Source organism: Gadus morhua, chromosome 5 (assembly GCF_902167405.1).
Source record: "Gadus morhua chromosome 5, gadMor3.0, whole genome shotgun sequence".
Taxonomy (NCBI): Eukaryota; Metazoa; Chordata; class Actinopteri; order Gadiformes; family Gadidae; genus Gadus; species Gadus morhua.
Window position 1 is genome coordinate 18,125,166 of NC_044052.1, and position 16,646 is coordinate 18,141,811.

Sequence of the window (16,646 nt, forward strand, 5' to 3'; positions counted from 1 at the left end):
TCCAGGCCTCTTCTCCTGGGGCCCTCAGTGTCTCCGCCCTCCAGGGCCCCTTCATCCACCACCTGCTGGAGCGCCTGAGGGGCCCCGACCGGAGCCCCGCGTGGGCGGATGAGGTCTGCGGCGTGCTGGGCGCCCTGCCCTGGGGCTCGGAGCGTAGCGGGGCCGCTCCCCCGGTCCCGGCCCCGGTCCTGGCCCTGTGCGAGGAGCTGTGGGGGGTCCGGGGGGGCCCCCTGACGGAGGAGCGCGTGCTGAGCGCTCTGCTGCGGCCCCGCTCCGACGCCCTGGTGGGGGCGTACAGCGCCACCGCCCTGCGGCTCCAGAGGGACCACCTGCTGAGGGCCACGCCCGGGCTGCCAGGTAGGGGCGGGCGTGAATAAACAAGACGTCTGACGTCCTGATCCTCCTTCGTCCTCTGCTGGGTTCTTGGACACAGTCAGGTCTTTTGGGTTAAATATCTATTTGAACTGAAGCTGACTTTCGATTGGGCGACTTCCATGAAGTGATACGGTGAAGCGAAGGTCATCGAGTTGATTTTAGATGCTGAGTGAAGGAGAGCAGAGCAGTGAAGAACTGGAGGGGAGGACTCCGTTTTAAGCACAGCAATGTAGTTCTAGAACAGGGAACAGGTTCTAGAACAGTGATGAGGTTCTAGAACAGGGACCAGGTGTCACAACAGTGATAAGGTTCTCGAACAGGGGCCAGGTTCTAGAACAGTGATGAGGTTCTAGAACAGGGACCAGGTGTCACAACAGTGATAAGGTTCTCGAACACGGGCCAGGTTCTAGAACAGTGATGAGGTTCTAGAACAGGGACCAGGTGTTACAACAGTGATAAGGTTCTCGAACACGGGCCAGGTTCTAGAACAGTGATGAGGTTCTGGAAAGGGGGCCAGGGGTGGGAACAGTGACGAGGTCCTATAACGGCTACCAGTCATGTGTTTTGTCATGTGCACATGGTAATATGAAAGGCTGCAGACCAATGTATCCGCTCAGCGTATTTAGTGTAGGAATATCTGCTGACTTTTCAGTGTGTTTTTTCTTCTTGGTTATGTATGTTAAAAGGTCAGGGAATTAGGCTCCCATGTCTGTGTGTGGATGTTATAATAGTAATCTGTGTAACAGATTGTTGGAGGCCAGGTGGAAATGAAAATGAGGATAAGAGCTTTAAACCCCAGACAGCAGTAAACTATATGTGCTTTAACAGCAGTTTCTATGAGGACCAGTTTCTCTGCTAAGAATCACTTCTCTTTGCTGATTTACAGATGGTTTATGTTCCAATTCATAAAACCATTTCCAACAGTATAATGTTTGTATTTCTGTCGTGCACCTGAGGATAAAACTGGACTTCCCCTCACTATCAATGGTTCTCTCTTCTTCTTTGACTTCTGTTGACAGTCGATCTCCCCGAGGCAGAGAGGCTGGTCCTAAGCTTGTGTTGCCATGAAGACCGCCAGTTAGCGTGGAAGACCATTTACTTTGAGTGCCTCAGCAGTGGGAAGCACTTCCTGGAGCAGGTTCTGGTGGGTCTGCCTGCACTGAACTAAACCTAACATGAAGGACGGAGAGGACTTGTGTTCATGTGTTGTACCAAAAGAAGAGTTCAAATACAATAAGGGCTGTGGGATTAATTGAAAATTGATCATGATTAAAAAATTTGCGTCCAAAGAGATAAATAAATAAAGATAAATATATTTTCTTTTCATTTAATGTTTTATAGAAATTGCAGAACAGCTGGATACATATTTGTACATTATTTTCGATTTGAACATTTCCTATTTGCACATTTTATACAGCTCTGCTTTTAGAAGCACACAATAAATGCTTTGATAAGCATTGTCATGGTGGGTGTGTTTTGAATCTGTTCCCGAAGGTACTGGACTTGATTCCTAATGTATCCATGAACGAGGTGGCCCCTTCTTAGTACCTTGCTCCTTAATGACTAGTTTCTCTGGGTAAAAGTGTCTGTTAAGTAGTAATAAAACAGTTGAACGGCATAGAACACCATTTGTGTGTGAATGAGGTCTAATCTCACTGAATGCGGTCTGGTCTTGTGTGCTAGGTGACGGGTCTGGACCTCATCAAGCGGGAGGAGTTCTCCTGGCTGGAGGTGCTGCTGAAGCAGGAGTTCCAGCCGCTGTCCCGCCTGCTGCTCCTGCTGGGATGGACCCACTGCCACAGCCTCCGCTCCGCCCAGAGCCTGCTCCACACCCTCCACCTTCAGCAGGTCAGAGTCCGAGGCGCCACAGCACACCTCACCACCGTGACTCAGAAACCCTCAGACTCGAGGCCCCATCGCTGCTGACAGGACAGTCTGGTGCGGTGGAGCGTGACAAGGCTGCGATGGGGAAGGCTTCCCTTAATTCTGGGTCTCCTCGTCTTCCCTTCTCTGCTTTGCGTTTGTCCTGTCTTCTAGTTTTGTTTCCTTCCCTTGTTTTCTTCCCGTCTCCCCTCCCCTCTCCTTCTCCTCTCTTCTCCTCCCCCCTTTATTCTTGTTTTGTCTTCTGTTCTTTGCTCCTTCTCTCCTTTCTTCTCTTCATGTCTTGTCATCCATTTACTTCACTGTCCCTTTTCCTCAGTACTCCTCTCCCTTCCACTCCTTTCTCTTCTCCCTCATACAGTCTCAGTGGGACGTTGGTTGCAGGTGAACCTTCACGTTGTCATGTTTAACATTGCTATCTATCACGGTGTCATCATGATGATATGGATTATTTCCTCATCCTTGATTTTGTGTCCGGGGTCACTTCCTTCCTGTACAGCCTCCTGCCAACGACTGTGTTCTGCAAGAATTTGCCAACTTCCTGTCTTCTCAGTTGACCGTGCTGGAGTGGTGCAAACTCAACCACCCGTAAGCTTTCAACTCAACTTTATTCACACAACCCGTCAGCACAATCACAAATCGACCCCTTTGGGTTAACTGAATGGGTTAACTGGACAATTGTCAGTGCTTCGAACCTGGTTCTATGATCATCCTTACTGTACCGCCAGCGATATATTGTTTTTCCTCTGACTAATGTAATTATTGGAGGTAAATTCTTCAAATTACTCGACTGGAGAAAAGCCAATTTTAACATAAGTCTTTAAAAAAAAAAAAAAAAAAGAATTACCCCCTTGGGAACATTAGAGAAGCTAACTAACTAAGTCGCCATGGATAACGGCGTCTGCTAAATGTAAATGTTCTGGGTGGTCTCCCGGGCAGGGCGGTGTCCATGGAGTCCCTGGTGGGCCAGCTCCACACGCTGGACCACCACTCTGCCCTGTACCTGCTGCACACCCTGACCCCGCTGGCACGCCTCCCGGAGAACCGGGTGCTGGCGCTGCTGCAGCAGCTGCTGCCACGGCAACCGGGGAGAGGTCAGCCCGCCCGCGCACGCAGTCGCCCCGTCCGCCCGCCCGCCCGCCCGCTCACCTACTGACGCATGCAGCCATGTAGTCGTCCAACGCCCCTTTTTTTATTTGTCTGCTTTTTTTTTGCTGTCTCACCCTCTCGCTCACTCGCTCACCTACTCGCCCAATCACTCTCAGAATCACTGACCTACTCCGATTCATTCTCTCACTCACCCACCTACTTCCCCCATTGGCTATCTCTCTCTCACTCACTCAATCACTCTCGCAATCACTCACTCACCTACTGCCCCATTCACTCGATCACTAACCTACTCCCCCATTCGCTTGATCACTCACTCACTCACTTACCTACACCCCCATTCCCTCTCACAATCACTCACTCACCTGCTCCCCCATTCATTCTCTCACTCCCGTACTCGCCCATTCACAATCACTCACCTACTCGTCCATTCACTCTCTCCCTCACCAATTCCCCCATTCCCTCACTCAGTCTCTCACACCCTCACTCTCTTACTCACTCTTCTTTTGCTGATATGTCTACAAGGTCCTCCAATACATCAAATGAACCCTGTGTTCTTAAAGTAGTCTTAACGAGAACTGCTCTGTGATTGGCCGCTAGAAAAGCTCAATCAGTTAACTCTCCCCACTCCTTCCTTCCGGTACCAGACGACGTGGAGGGGATCAGAACGGCCGACGCGGCGGTCCACAGGAACGTGGTTCTGTTCCAGGGCTTCTGTGCCATGAAGTACGCGGTGTACGCCCTCTGCCTGAGCACCCACAAGTACTCCGGCTGCACCCAATGCACGGGCGCTGAGCTGCAGGACGCGGACCACGGAAGGACACCTGCAGAACGTACGCATGCATCACTTTAAAGGGCTGATTATGGTCCCACGTTCACGCATGGGGGTTGCTGACCCGTTGCGTCCTTGCGGACCCTCCTTGCGTCCACCGCAAGGGCCTGACGGATGCCTCCCAATTTTTTTTTACTTTTCGTCGAGGCGACACGGCAGCGAGGGCTGTGATTGGTCCGCTGACTAAAATCCGATGCAGAACGAAAACAGGTTCACGACTGTGTCGAAGCGTCTGCCTGGTTCTTGCGTTGCGTTGACATGGGACCATAATCAGACCTTAAGACCTCACCCCAGGGGGGTATGCGCGGGGGCAACCTGTGAGATGTTGGTGCGCTTTTAAGTGGTTTCATTTAAAGGTGACATATTAAACCACCAGGTGTGAGTGTGATGAGACGTTACAAGCCTTTCTACAAAATCTGCCCTTTTCTGACATCACAAGTGGGCGTGTCCACCTAGATGCATGACGGATAGATGAGCAACGTTTGCTGCAGTCCAGTGGGTAGGCTGGTAGACTGATCCACCCAACACACATCTAGGTGGACACGCCCACTTGTGATGTCAGAAGAGGCCGATTTCTGTAACGGCTAACCACACTCACACCTGGTTGCATAATAAGTGACCTTGAAATACCTTTCCAAGTGCTAGTCGTTCCCTCCGCCTTATTCGATTGAATCAAACATGTGACCTTTCGGTTGTGAGCTGAAGTAACTAGCGAAGCTGGATCTAAATAAGACGAGACGTTCTCAGTTCATCCCAGAACACTGAGAGCTACGGTGTCCCAGCCCTGCTCCAGCGCCTCATGTCTCCACGTGTCTGCCCAGGGTACGAGCAGGTGTTCCAGCACTACCTGTCGGAGGTGCAGCTCTACCTGGAGGTGGTGCCCGCCCTGTTCCGCCTGGAGCTGCTGGAGAACATCTTCTCCCTCCTCTTCCTCTCCAGCGCCGACTTCCTCCAGCCCGGCCAGAGAGACCCGGCCTCCGCCTCCACCTCCACCTCCACCTCCACCAGCCCCGGAGCCCCGACAACACCCAAATCACAGAACAAGACCTCAGACTCTGGAGCCCCCAGAGAGGAGGTGGTGGAGGAGGAGGAGGAGGAGGAGGAGGAAGAGGAGACGGTGGGTAAACCGTCTCCTGCTGTGGGCCTGGCAGCAGCGGCCCACAGCAGCTACCTGGACCTGGGCCACCTGACCCGGGGCTGCAGGGGGTTCCTGGTGGACGCCGGGGCCATGGAGGGCCTCCTGCGGCTGCTGAAGGAGGGCCTGGAGGGGCTGTGCGTGGTGGGCCAGGAGGAGGGCCGCGCCCCCCCCGGGGAGGCCGAGGCGGCGGAGAGCCTGGGCTGCTCGGTGACGCCGCAGACGTTCGGGGCGCGCCTGCAGCGGCTGACGAAGCGCACGGCCGAGGCCCGGTGGAGGCTGCAGATCGTCACCAGCAACCAGGCGGCCGGTGAGCGCCGCCATTTTGGATCTTCTTTAAAGACACGCTGGCTGGTCACATGACCCTGGTTAGCTTTGATTAGCTTTTATCGCCGGAAGCCATTTGTTTTTGAGATCCACCTTCTTTAAGCTAGGTCATTATTAATTTAATTTAGATGCCTTTAAATGTTAAAATAGTGCCTCATCAATCCTAAACATAAGCTATAATACAAATCCCTCCCAAAAAGCGCAAAGTGTAACTTTTGATACCAATATTCTGATATCAGAATAATGTCATATCCTGCTCTAGGCTGACATCGTCGTTAGCCACCTGTGTAGTCACCCACCCATCCACCCAATCCGTTCACTCACTGACTTACTAACCCTCTCACTCACTCACTCATTCACTCACCTACTCCTCTCTCACTCACTCACTGACTCACTCACCTCCTCCCCCTTTGTCTATCTCTCTCACTCCATCACTCACTCACTCACCTACCCCTTCATTCACTCTCACCGTCACTCACTCACCTATAGCCGGCCGCGTAACAGCATGGGCGTAGCAGCATGGGCGTATCAGAAAGAGTGACCGCAGTAACCGTCTTCCTCTGGGTCCAGGTTCAGAGAAGGCCTTCCAGAGTGCGGGGCCGGCCTGTCCCACGACCCCGACCCTGAGCCGGGGCTCCGGCTCCAGCCTTAGGAGGAGGAGGAGGCGGCTGGGGCGACGGACCTCCACGGAGAGAACCAACCGAGAGGCTAACGCTAGCGCTAGCCCCCCAGGTGCTGCTTTGTCATTCAGTTAGCATTAGCATAGTGAATACAACGTGTTTCACGTGCAGAGCTCGACGTAGTTAATGCTCTGATACAAAAAAACTACGGTCTCGGCGTGTCCCTTAAATGTGGACCAGGGATTCTGACACTAGCATGTAGCTGTCCTGCCTGTTGTCTGAGTCTTGCTTTCTGTGTTTTCTCTCTATCTCACACTCCCAAGATCATTTAAATGTTATCGGACAGCAGAGTAGTGGCCTTGCTGAAAGGTTCTGGGTTCGATTCCCAATGTACACTATGCCATAGTGCTAGCCTAGTACTAACCCAGACTCTCACGGTTCCTGGTTTCATGTGTTCATGGTTCTGGCGGGCTTTGTCCTGGTCCAGGTGGTGGAGGTGGAGGAGGTGGTGGTGGAGGAGGTGGTGGAGGAGGAGATGGAGGCGGGGGCTCCGAGGGCGATGAGTGCCCGTGCGGAGGTCCCCACAGCTGGCTGGTGCCGGCCATGCTGGCGCCCCCGGACTCTCTGCTCATATCCTGCGTCCAGAGGGGGAACTTCATGGAGGCGCAGCAGGTCAGACTCTGTCTCTCTGTCTCTGTCTGCCTGTCTCTCTGTGTGTGACTCGAGGGGAACGTTCCAATGGTCGTCGGGACGCGCCTGTCCTGGTTCCATCCCCTTTCTTCCTATATCTTGTATTTATTCCCCATTGTGCCCACTGACCCAATAAAAGGCCTAGAGTCGCTGCAGAAGCATCATGGGACCAAAGATGCACAGTTTATGCTTTTATAGTGCCATATAAGGCAAGTCTGAATGTTGACCCATGCCCATGTAAGGAGAGTCTGAAGGTTGACACATGCCCATGTAAGGAGAGTCTGAAGGTTGACACCTGCCCATGTAAAGTCAGTAGACACAAGCCCATATAATGCGATTCTGAAGGGTGTGATCAGCCCAGATCATAAACGGTCCCCCTTGCCTTTGATGAAGCTCAGCTGAATAATTACCACTACGCTCCTTTCATCCTGCTAAGCCTCTAACTACAACTGCTCATATCCTTCGGGGCACAGTACAGTAGCAATGAGAAGGCTGTAGGAAAAATTGTTGGAACCTACCCATAATGCCTCTGTATATTTATTTCCTCCTTCTAACCACAACCCCCCCCCCCCCCTCCCCATAAATGTACTTCCTGGTTTAACCCCGCCCCTTCCTGTATCCAGGTGTCTCAGGTGTTCGGTCTGGAAGGCTCCGAGTGCTACGGAGAGCTGGGCTTCATGGAGCGCTACCAGGAGGTGCTGCAGGAGCTGGCGCGTGTGGAGCAGAAGATGGAGACCCAGTCCCTGTCTCCCTCCTCCTCCTCGTCTGAGGGGGGCGTGGCCTCTGTGGGCGTGGCCTCCGGCGGGCGGAGCCGGCTGGGGAGCAGCGGGAGGTCGACCCTGCAGGCCATCGGCAGCGCGGCGGCCGCCGGTACGACAGCGGACTCTGTGTAGCTTCAATTAGCCGCGGTGTTAGCATGTAGCATTAGCCTTGCATTAGCATATTGAAAAAGTATTGTAGTACAGTAGCAAGTACAGCAGTGGCGGCTGGTGGCTTTAAGAGTGAGGGAGGAAGGACTGCGCGCCTGCTTGTAATGTTAGTGGCGTATGGTGGCATAAGTATGTGAGACTCAAGTTGTTTCAGGGTGTTTTGGTGAACTACAAAATAGCAGGGTGGGATAATTATGTGAATTAATACAAATCCACCAGTGGCAGCATTTTTGCTTGAAAGCTGGAGGGCAGCATGTCTTGGACTACAAGGGCCGAAGGACAGGATGCAAAGCCAATTAGTCAAATCAGGCCTACTCTTAATTTGTAAAATTAAATATAAAAGTCTAGGCCTACCATTGGGCCTATTTTTGCCCTCAATGACCAGCTATTTGTTGTAATCTGGCTATATTTATTTTCAGCTACAATTGTTTTAAGAAAAATGAAGACACGAGACAAAAAGTGATGCCATTTAAAATGCATCATGCTCTGAATCATTCACTAACATCCTTTTCACAATATCAAACAGAACGGTCAGAGTAACAGAGTATAGAACAACAAGAACATTATTTCACAACTATTTACATGGGCTGTAAGACATTAACAGTGTTTAAGGCAAATGCGGATTTAAACGGATGTTGCAGAATGTTGGTCATGGTGTTAAGCCAATTAAGATTGAGGGACTTCATTTATAGATCATGTCAATCCCCTTCGCGGGCTCCACAGCCCGGCCGCGGGTTAGAGAAACGTCAATGTAAAGCGAACAGAGCCCCAACGTAGGCATACGACTGAGCTGGTTCGTTGGTTCTCGTCAATAGCTCCATGGTTTTTGTAGGATAGACTTGAGGGGTTAACCCCTCCCTCCGGGCTGCACCACACCCAGGACTCCTGCTCATTGGTTCATAGCGCAGCCAGGGCTCCAGCCTATTCGTGAATAGACGTAGGCGGGATCCAGATCCCTTAGCTAGTCACACCCACGCAGAGGAGGACTTTCCTCCTCTCTGCCATTGAACCCCATGTTATTCACCGGCCGCCAACACTTTTGGAGAAACAAATGGGAGTCAGTGGAGGCTGAGGGAAGAACGTCCTCCCTGAAATAATTGTCAATAGGCGATAGGGGGTGCTAATGTCCCTTTACCCCGGGAAACAAACATTACATATACAAAGGCATTTAAGTATTCATATTTAAGGGCATTCATTCATTATAGTAGTCTGGACAATCAATTTTTTTTAATCTCAACAATGTTAAGGAGGATCTTCCTCCCTCTCCTCACTGGAGAAGCCTCCACTGAAGTACAATATGTACTAGCATGTAACATACCCCAGTATTAGCATGTTACATACCCCAGTATTAGCACGTAACATACCCCAGTATTAGCACGTAACATACCCCAGTATTAGCATGTTACATACCCCAGTATTAGCATGTAACATACCCCAGTATTAGCATGTTACATACCCCAGTATTAGCATGTAACATACCCCAGTATTAGCATGTAACATACCCCAGTATTAGCATGTAACATACCCCAGTATTAGCATGTAATATACCCCAGCCTGTAACATGCGCTGGCATTAGCATTTAACATGCACCGGTATTAGCATTTAACATGCGCCGGTATTAGCATTTAACATGCACCGGTATTAGCATTTAACATGCGCCGGTATTAGCATTTAACATGCACCGGTATTAGCATTTAACATGCGCCGGTATTAGCATTTAACATGCGCCGGTATTGGCACGTGACATGCGCCTGTATCAACATGTTTATTAGCATTACTAAGCAGTAAGGGAGCTCAAATCTATGACCGCCTTCAAAGCGGTAAAGCGTCGTCTGCGTGCCCCCCCGTGCAGGCATGGCCTTCTACTCCATCTCAGACATCGCTGACCGGCTCCTCAGCACCCCGACCCAGCCCATCCCGTCCCTGGAAGAGGGCTACTGGCTGGGCCGCTGCCCCCCGGACCACCCCCACCAGCCGGCGGTGCAGGCCCTGCTGGAGGAGCTCAGCCCCCCGGCCATGGCGGCCTTCGACCTGGCCTGCTGCCACTGCACGCTGTGGAAGACCTCCAGGCAGCTGCTGGACACCGCCGAGAGGAGGCTGAACGCCAGCCTGGAGGCCCGCGGTGAGCTCGGGGGGGAAACAACCATGAACAACCCATCCCTCCGTGCCCCGGCTGGGGGACGGAGGGATGGGTTGTTCATGGTTGTTTTGTGTCGGTGTGTGTCATGTGCCTCGACGCTAGGTTTCTTTCCCCTGCGCTGGGCTGCCCATGTTTTTCCTTTCGCTGTTGGTTAAGATGGCATCGGCCAATGGGACAGTCAGTCGACGGTATAGTCGGTAACCATGGCAGCCGGTAACCATGGCAGCCGGTAACCATGGCAGCCGGTAACCATGGCAGCCGGTAACGATTGCAGCCGGTAACCATGGCAGCCGGTAACCATGGCAGCCGGTAACCATGGCAGCCGGTAACCATGGCAGCCGGTAACCATGGCAGTCGGTAACCATGGCAGCCGGTAACCATGGCAGCCAGTAACCATTGCAATCAGTAACCATAGCAGCCGGTCAACGGAATAATACGGAACCGTAGCAATAGGCCAACGGAACAGTCAGTAACCATAGCAATAGGCCAACGGAACAGTCAGTAACATAGCAATAGTTCAAATGAACAGTCAGTAACCATAGCAATAGGCCAATGGAACCGTCAGTAACCCTAGCAATAGGCCAACGAAACACTCGGAAAACAAAGCAATCTGTAACCATGGCAGTAAACCAGTGGACCAGTCAGTAAACACTGCGATCAGTCAAATGACCTTGCAGTAACCATAGCGATCAGCCAGCCCGTGTTTCCTCCCTGTCTTAACCCGGGTCCCTGTCTGCTCCGGTCCAGGGGTCCGGGCAGACCCTCAGCTGCCCCGCCCGGGGGGAATCGTCGGGTTCCCCACGGTGCTGCAGCAGGTCAGCAAGATCCTCAACCACACCGCCAGCAACAAGGGCTCCCCCAAGACCGGTGAGAACCCCGCACCTCAACCAGGGAGACCCCCGCTCCCGGACCTGGGTCACACACACAGACACCCTTCTAGAGAGGCCGGGAATCCGGCACGAAAACATGGTTTTATCTGCCAGCAGTCAATTCAAAATAATATTTTTTTCACATTGGTCAGATATTTGTATCCGATATTTGTATCAAATCTATCATCTGTTCCCTTGACCCCCCCCTTTGATACACCATACTACTGTCTTTCAATCCAACCTCCCATTGGTCAGATATGATATCCCCGTCTCTCTCTTGGAGCTCATTGGTCTGATGTAGCATTTGTCTCCTTCTATCTGACCCCTCATTGGTCAAATGTGACATATGTGACATGTGACCCATGTGATTGGTGGTGCAGAGTCCTCGGGGGAGGAGCCGGTGGGCTCCAGCCCGTTCGGCTGCTGTATCCAGGAGGTGCTGCTGTCCTGCCAGCCCACCCTGACCCAGGAGGGGCTGGTGTCCCGGCTGGGCCTCGCCCAGCGCCTGGAGCAGACGGTGCTGACCCTGACCGCAGCCACGCACAACCCCGGTACGTCCTGCCCGGGGCGGGCACAGGGGGTCCACGGGCTATTGGCTGAGTCAGGAGGGAACCCGGGTCACATGGGGTAACCCCCACCCCCTCACACCCCTCCTACACACTTATTGTATGTTTGTACGTCCTGGAACTTAATGTACGCACTTATTGTAAGTTGTACGTCCTGGCACTTAATGTACGCACTTATTGTATGTTGTACGTCCTGGCACTTAAAAATGTTAGTTAGTATTGTGTCGAGACTTATCCAGGCTATCTTTGTTGTGAATGGGGAATGGGTTAACCTAGTGATTGTTAGTGCTCGGTCCCTGTCTGGTCGTTTGAATCTCGTCAAACCAATGTGACGGCCGTGCGCCGCGGTACCAGCGATGCGTTTCCTGTCCCCCAGACGGTCTGACAGGAAGTGCCCTGCTGGCGGCGCTGATGGAGCAGGCGGGGCTGAAGCAAGCGGAGCTGGACGCCCACCCGGTGCGGTCGGGCATGAAGCACATCCTCCGGGCCCTGGACCAGCTCTGCCCCTCGGACCCAGACGGGACCGCGGCCTCGCCGCCCGACTACATGCGCACCTTCCTGGACTACGTCAACACCATGGCCGCCGTGCTGGTGCGCAGCCTGAGCCCCGAGGGTGAGGCTCTCCTCCACCTGCTCCTGTAGGCCGTGTGTGAGGCACTGCAGTGACACGTGTTCGCCTATAGGGGGCACCGTTTCCCTGGTTTAAATTGTACTTTCCTGTCGCTCTTTGATAGAAATAGTTACTATTTATTCTCCTGGGGCCGGTTGCACCAACTGGGCGTAAGCCTGGTCGTAACTACGCCTGGTCGTAACTTGGCGTTCTAAGTCCAACCTAACCGTTACGCCGGTTGCACCAACTGGGCTTAGCGTTCTTTTCACTAAGACCAGGCGTAAATCCTACGCCTGGTCAGGGGCAGGCGTAGAGTTGAAATTCCAGGCTGTTTCTATAGCAATTACATCCAATCCAATGCAGCTTTACCACCATCCTTGCAACGCTTCGCTAAACTGCATTTCAAAGCACAGCCGGCGATATGATCAGTGTTCACAGATCGACTGCCTGTCGGGAAGATATCGCTGGCCGATTAGTCCGTTCTCAACTTATAATCAGTTGTGAATGTTGTTTTAACTATGTTTATATGTTTTATATAGGCCGACACATTAAACAAATCTCTCCTACAGAACCATTCCCGTCTAAATGCCTGCTCGTCGTAAACCAGACATTACAAATACATGTTTTAATTATATTCGTTTGCAGTGTTTTATTGTTAGGCATTAACACAATTGATGAATGACAATGAGTGAACAAATGAATTATTTATTTCGGTGTCCAACAGCATGTCAAGTAAAATAGTAAACAGCTGTTGTCACGAGGTATCCTAGCAACGCGGTGATATGCGCATACCATGGAACATTCACATGGCCGCGCATGGCTAAAACCGGGCGTAGTTAAGACCAGGCGTAAGTCCCGTTGGTGCAACCGGCGTCAGTTCCATTCTGACGCCAGGTCGTAACTAAGACCTACTTAGCAGTTACGACCTGGCTTAGTTACGCCCAGTTGGTGCAACCGGCCCCTGGTGAAGTCCAGTGTTGGCTATGATATTTTATACCTGAGATAAATACTATTATCACTGCTATCACTAGTAATACTACCTCTACTAATAGGACTATTTGAAGTATTACATATTTCTCCTCTAGTACTATATTTGAAATTATTGGTGATACTCTCTACAGGTAGAGATAGGAATCGCCATTTCCTGTCATACTGATATTTCAAGATAACCGTTTCGGATTGGTTGAATGTTTTCCCAGGCCACCAATGGCTTGAAACACTAACATGCTATACCCTGAGTTTCCCCACAGATGGCGCTGTTGTCCCTGTGGGATCAGAAGCTGTAGTCCCCCTTTAAAGGTGACATATTGTACCACCAGGTGTGAGTGATTAACCGTTATCAGCCTCTTCTGACATCCCCAGTGGGCGTGTCCACCTAGATGTGTGCTGGATAGATCAGTCTACCAGCCTACCCAGTGGACTGCAGCAAACGTTGCTCATCTATCCATCATACATCTAGATGGCCACGCCCAAGTGGGCGGGAGATTATCAAAACGGCTTGTAACGGCTCATCACACTCACACCTGGTGGTATAATATGGTCCCTTTTTAATAGGGAGCCTGCCTGTCAAGGGCTCCTCACTAGCACAGGGGTCAGCTATGCTCTCTACCCCCTGGGGTGACGCTCTTCCTTCTGTGTTCAGACCAGGCTGAGGTGAAGCTGGGGAACCCTCTGCTGGTGCTCCTGCAGAACCCGTCCCAGCTGCTGTCCCACCTGCTGTTCGACAGACAGGTGTCCCCTGAGAGGTGAGCCACTGCAGTACACGGCATAGACCACTAGGGCGGAGCGTGTGACCAAAGACTTCCGAGCGAGGCCGAACACAAGCTCATTTGGAGTCGCTACAAATAAAGAAATGCTGAGGAACATAACAAGGTTATTAAAAACGTTTTTTAAAAAAAACTAGTTTTTAAAAGATGTTTAACAACCTAGCTCAAATAATAACAAGTCAGTGGTCGGGAGGGTTGAAGAAGAGTTGGGTCCTCGCATGTTTCTTAAAGGGAAATTATTCTGCAGACAACAATGACTTAGGTGGCTTGGTTGTTAGGGAGCTAGGTGGCTAGGTGGCTAGGTAGCTGGGTCGCTAGGTGGTGGTTGGTTCCACCACCAAGGTTCCTAGCATATGAAGCATCCGGACTGGGAATGATTTCCACCCAGTGGAGACCATGTAGGAAGACTACTGCGGAGATGGTCGGTCGAGGTCAGGGGACCACATTGAAATGTCCCGGACACCCAAAAGACGTCCTCTTAACAACACCTTGCTGGAAAAAGTTGTTGATGGTTAAACAGGATTTGCAGCGCAGAATTCTTGACCACAACAACATTATGTAAAGGTTGGAATAACAGGATGGTTGTGATGTCATGCTGAGGGTGTTGTTGAGGGGGATAATAATAATAATAATTCATTGAATTTATTTAGCGCTTTTCTAGACACCTGTATTTATCTAGCAGGCTTGACAACACAAATGGAGTGCCTTTCGTAGAATCACCTTGAGACGACGATTTATAGATGGAAAACCATGATCATTAAGTACCAGGCTTTAATCCCCTGAAGGCACTGAAGGTATTTCTGAGTACTTGAAGACTCACTTGTTCAGAGTTCACCTAGACTCTGCAGAGCCTACCCCCGTACCCCCCCCCCCACACCCTCTTACGCACTTATTGTATGTTGTACATCCTTGCACTTTAAAACAGTGCTCAGCATTGTGTAGCCTCTTATCCTAACTATCTTTGTTGTGTACGGCGAATGGGTTAACCTAGCGATCGTTGGTGCTTGGCACTTGGTTCTATGAAAATACTGTACCCACGCTGATACATTGTTGTTTCTCAACGGACAAATGTACTGTTACAAATGTGCCCTAAATGTACTTGGATAAACGCACACAGCATGTCTGTTGAACTGGTACAGGACAGGCAGTGGTCCCAGACTAGATACATTAGGTACATTAAGTCGGGAAAATCAAATATGCAATACAAGGGATTTCTGCATAAAAAAACCCTATAGTATACTCTAATAACCGTAATTAATTAAGCAGGTATTTTTCCAAAGCCTGTTACAGTGAATTTAAGAAACGAATAATTGAATAGCAGGTAGGGGTGCGGTTATCTTGCTGAAGGATGTCTACTGGTAGACTCTGGGCTTTGGGGATCAAACCCTGTATCTTATAAACTTGGAGTCAACTTTACAACAACTTTATATTTAACTTTATATTAAAATTCCGAAACCAAATGCAAGAGATTTGATGATCTCTTGTAAATAGTTCCTCCTCCTCCTCCTCCTCCTCCTCCTCCTCCTCCTCCTCCTCCTCCTCCTCCTCCTCCTCCTCCTCCTCCTCCTCCTTCTTCTTCTTCTTCTTCTTCTTCTTCTTCTTCTTCTTCTTCTTCTTCTTCTTCTTCTTCTTCTTCTTCTTCTTCTTCTTCTTCTTCTTCTTCTTCTTCTTCTTCTTCCTTCTTCCTTCTTCCTTCTTCCTTCTTCTTCTTCCTTCTGCTCCCTCTCATCCTCTGCAGGGTGCGGTCTCTCCTGCAGCAGGCCAGCCTCCATCTCAGCGTGGAGGAGGTGATCCTCCAGCGGTGCTGTGAGCCCATGCCCATCTGGTCCACGCACCACTCCTCCGGTCCCCAGCCCCCGGCCCCGGACCCCCACCCCGACCCGGAGCGGCTCAAGCCAGGGGAGGACACCGGGGGGCTCTTCAACGTGGCCAGCATGACCTCCTTGCTCCACCAGCTCCTCCCCGATCACATGACCACCCTGGGGGACCCCTCGCCCCCGCCCAAACCCGGCTCCGTCGACTGCTCCGAGGCCTCCCTGGACACCAGCACCTCCAGCTCCCCCCTCAGCCCCTCCAGCTCCCCGCCCTCCTTCTCCTCCTCCTTCTCCGTGTCACTCTCCTCCTCCGCCAACGTCTCCTCCTCCTCCTCCTCCACCAACAACCCCACCTCCTCCCCTGGCTCCTTCCTCCTCACCTCCTCCACCCTGGCCTTCCTGAAGAGCCGCTGCCCCCTGCTGGCGGCGTTGGCCTGTCTGAGCGCGGCCCCCCGCGTTGGGGAGGCCTCGCGGGCCCCACCCTCCGGCTGGTCCGGCATCTTCCGCACGGGCCGCAAGGACCAGGCGCTGGACCCGGAGCAGGTGGCCCGCGAGGCGGACGCCCTGCTCCGCGAGTTCCCCGTCCTGCAGGCCTACCTCCGCGCCGTGGCCGGGCCCGTCCTGGGGCCGGACGCCGCCGAGGAGGGGGGGGGGCTCGGCGCCGCTCTGTGCGGGAAGCCCCTGGTCGGCCTGCTGCTAGGCGGGCCCCAGGGGGTCGGGGCCCAGGCGGTGGCCCTGGACGCCTTCCGGCAGGCCCTGGTGACGCGGGACCTGGGCCGGGCCCTGAGCCTGCTGGGGCTGTACGGGAGAGGGGGCCGCCAGGAGGGGGCGCTCAGGGACCGCCTGCTGGCCTGCGCCGCCCTGGAAGGTGAGCGGGGTAAACACGTCGGCACGCTGCCTCACAGCCCCCAGGATTACAGGGCCCTCACCCACCGGGAGGCACATGAAGATATATATATGTATATACTTTTTTTAAATTAACATA

The 16,646-nt window shown here is 52.2% G+C and overlaps 1 protein-coding gene across 4 annotated transcripts in view; it reads left to right on the plus strand.

Annotated features, from left to right (window-relative positions):
* The window catches only part of zfyve26 (zinc finger, FYVE domain containing 26), a 49,945-nt gene that overhangs the window by 2,911 nt on the left and 30,388 nt on the right, over positions 1-16,646 (plus strand). For all 4 annotated transcript variants that reach the window (XM_030356814.1, XM_030356815.1, XM_030356816.1 and 1 more), the window contains exons 6-21: positions 6-357; positions 1,395-1,519; positions 2,059-2,223; positions 2,756-2,844; positions 3,196-3,350; positions 4,011-4,196; positions 5,017-5,640; positions 6,228-6,389; positions 6,765-6,949; positions 7,591-7,837; positions 9,749-10,018; positions 10,784-10,903; positions 11,286-11,456; positions 11,848-12,084; positions 13,724-13,826; positions 15,586-16,529. In XM_030356814.1, the coding sequence (XP_030212674.1) occupies positions 6-357; positions 1,395-1,519; positions 2,059-2,223; positions 2,756-2,844; positions 3,196-3,350; positions 4,011-4,196; positions 5,017-5,640; positions 6,228-6,389; positions 6,765-6,949; positions 7,591-7,837; positions 9,749-10,018; positions 10,784-10,903; positions 11,286-11,456; positions 11,848-12,084; positions 13,724-13,826; positions 15,586-16,529 (4,135 nt within the window). The remainder of the gene's footprint in view (positions 1-5; positions 358-1,394; positions 1,520-2,058; positions 2,224-2,755; positions 2,845-3,195; positions 3,351-4,010; positions 4,197-5,016; positions 5,641-6,227; positions 6,390-6,764; positions 6,950-7,590; positions 7,838-9,748; positions 10,019-10,783; positions 10,904-11,285; positions 11,457-11,847; positions 12,085-13,723; positions 13,827-15,585; positions 16,530-16,646) is intronic.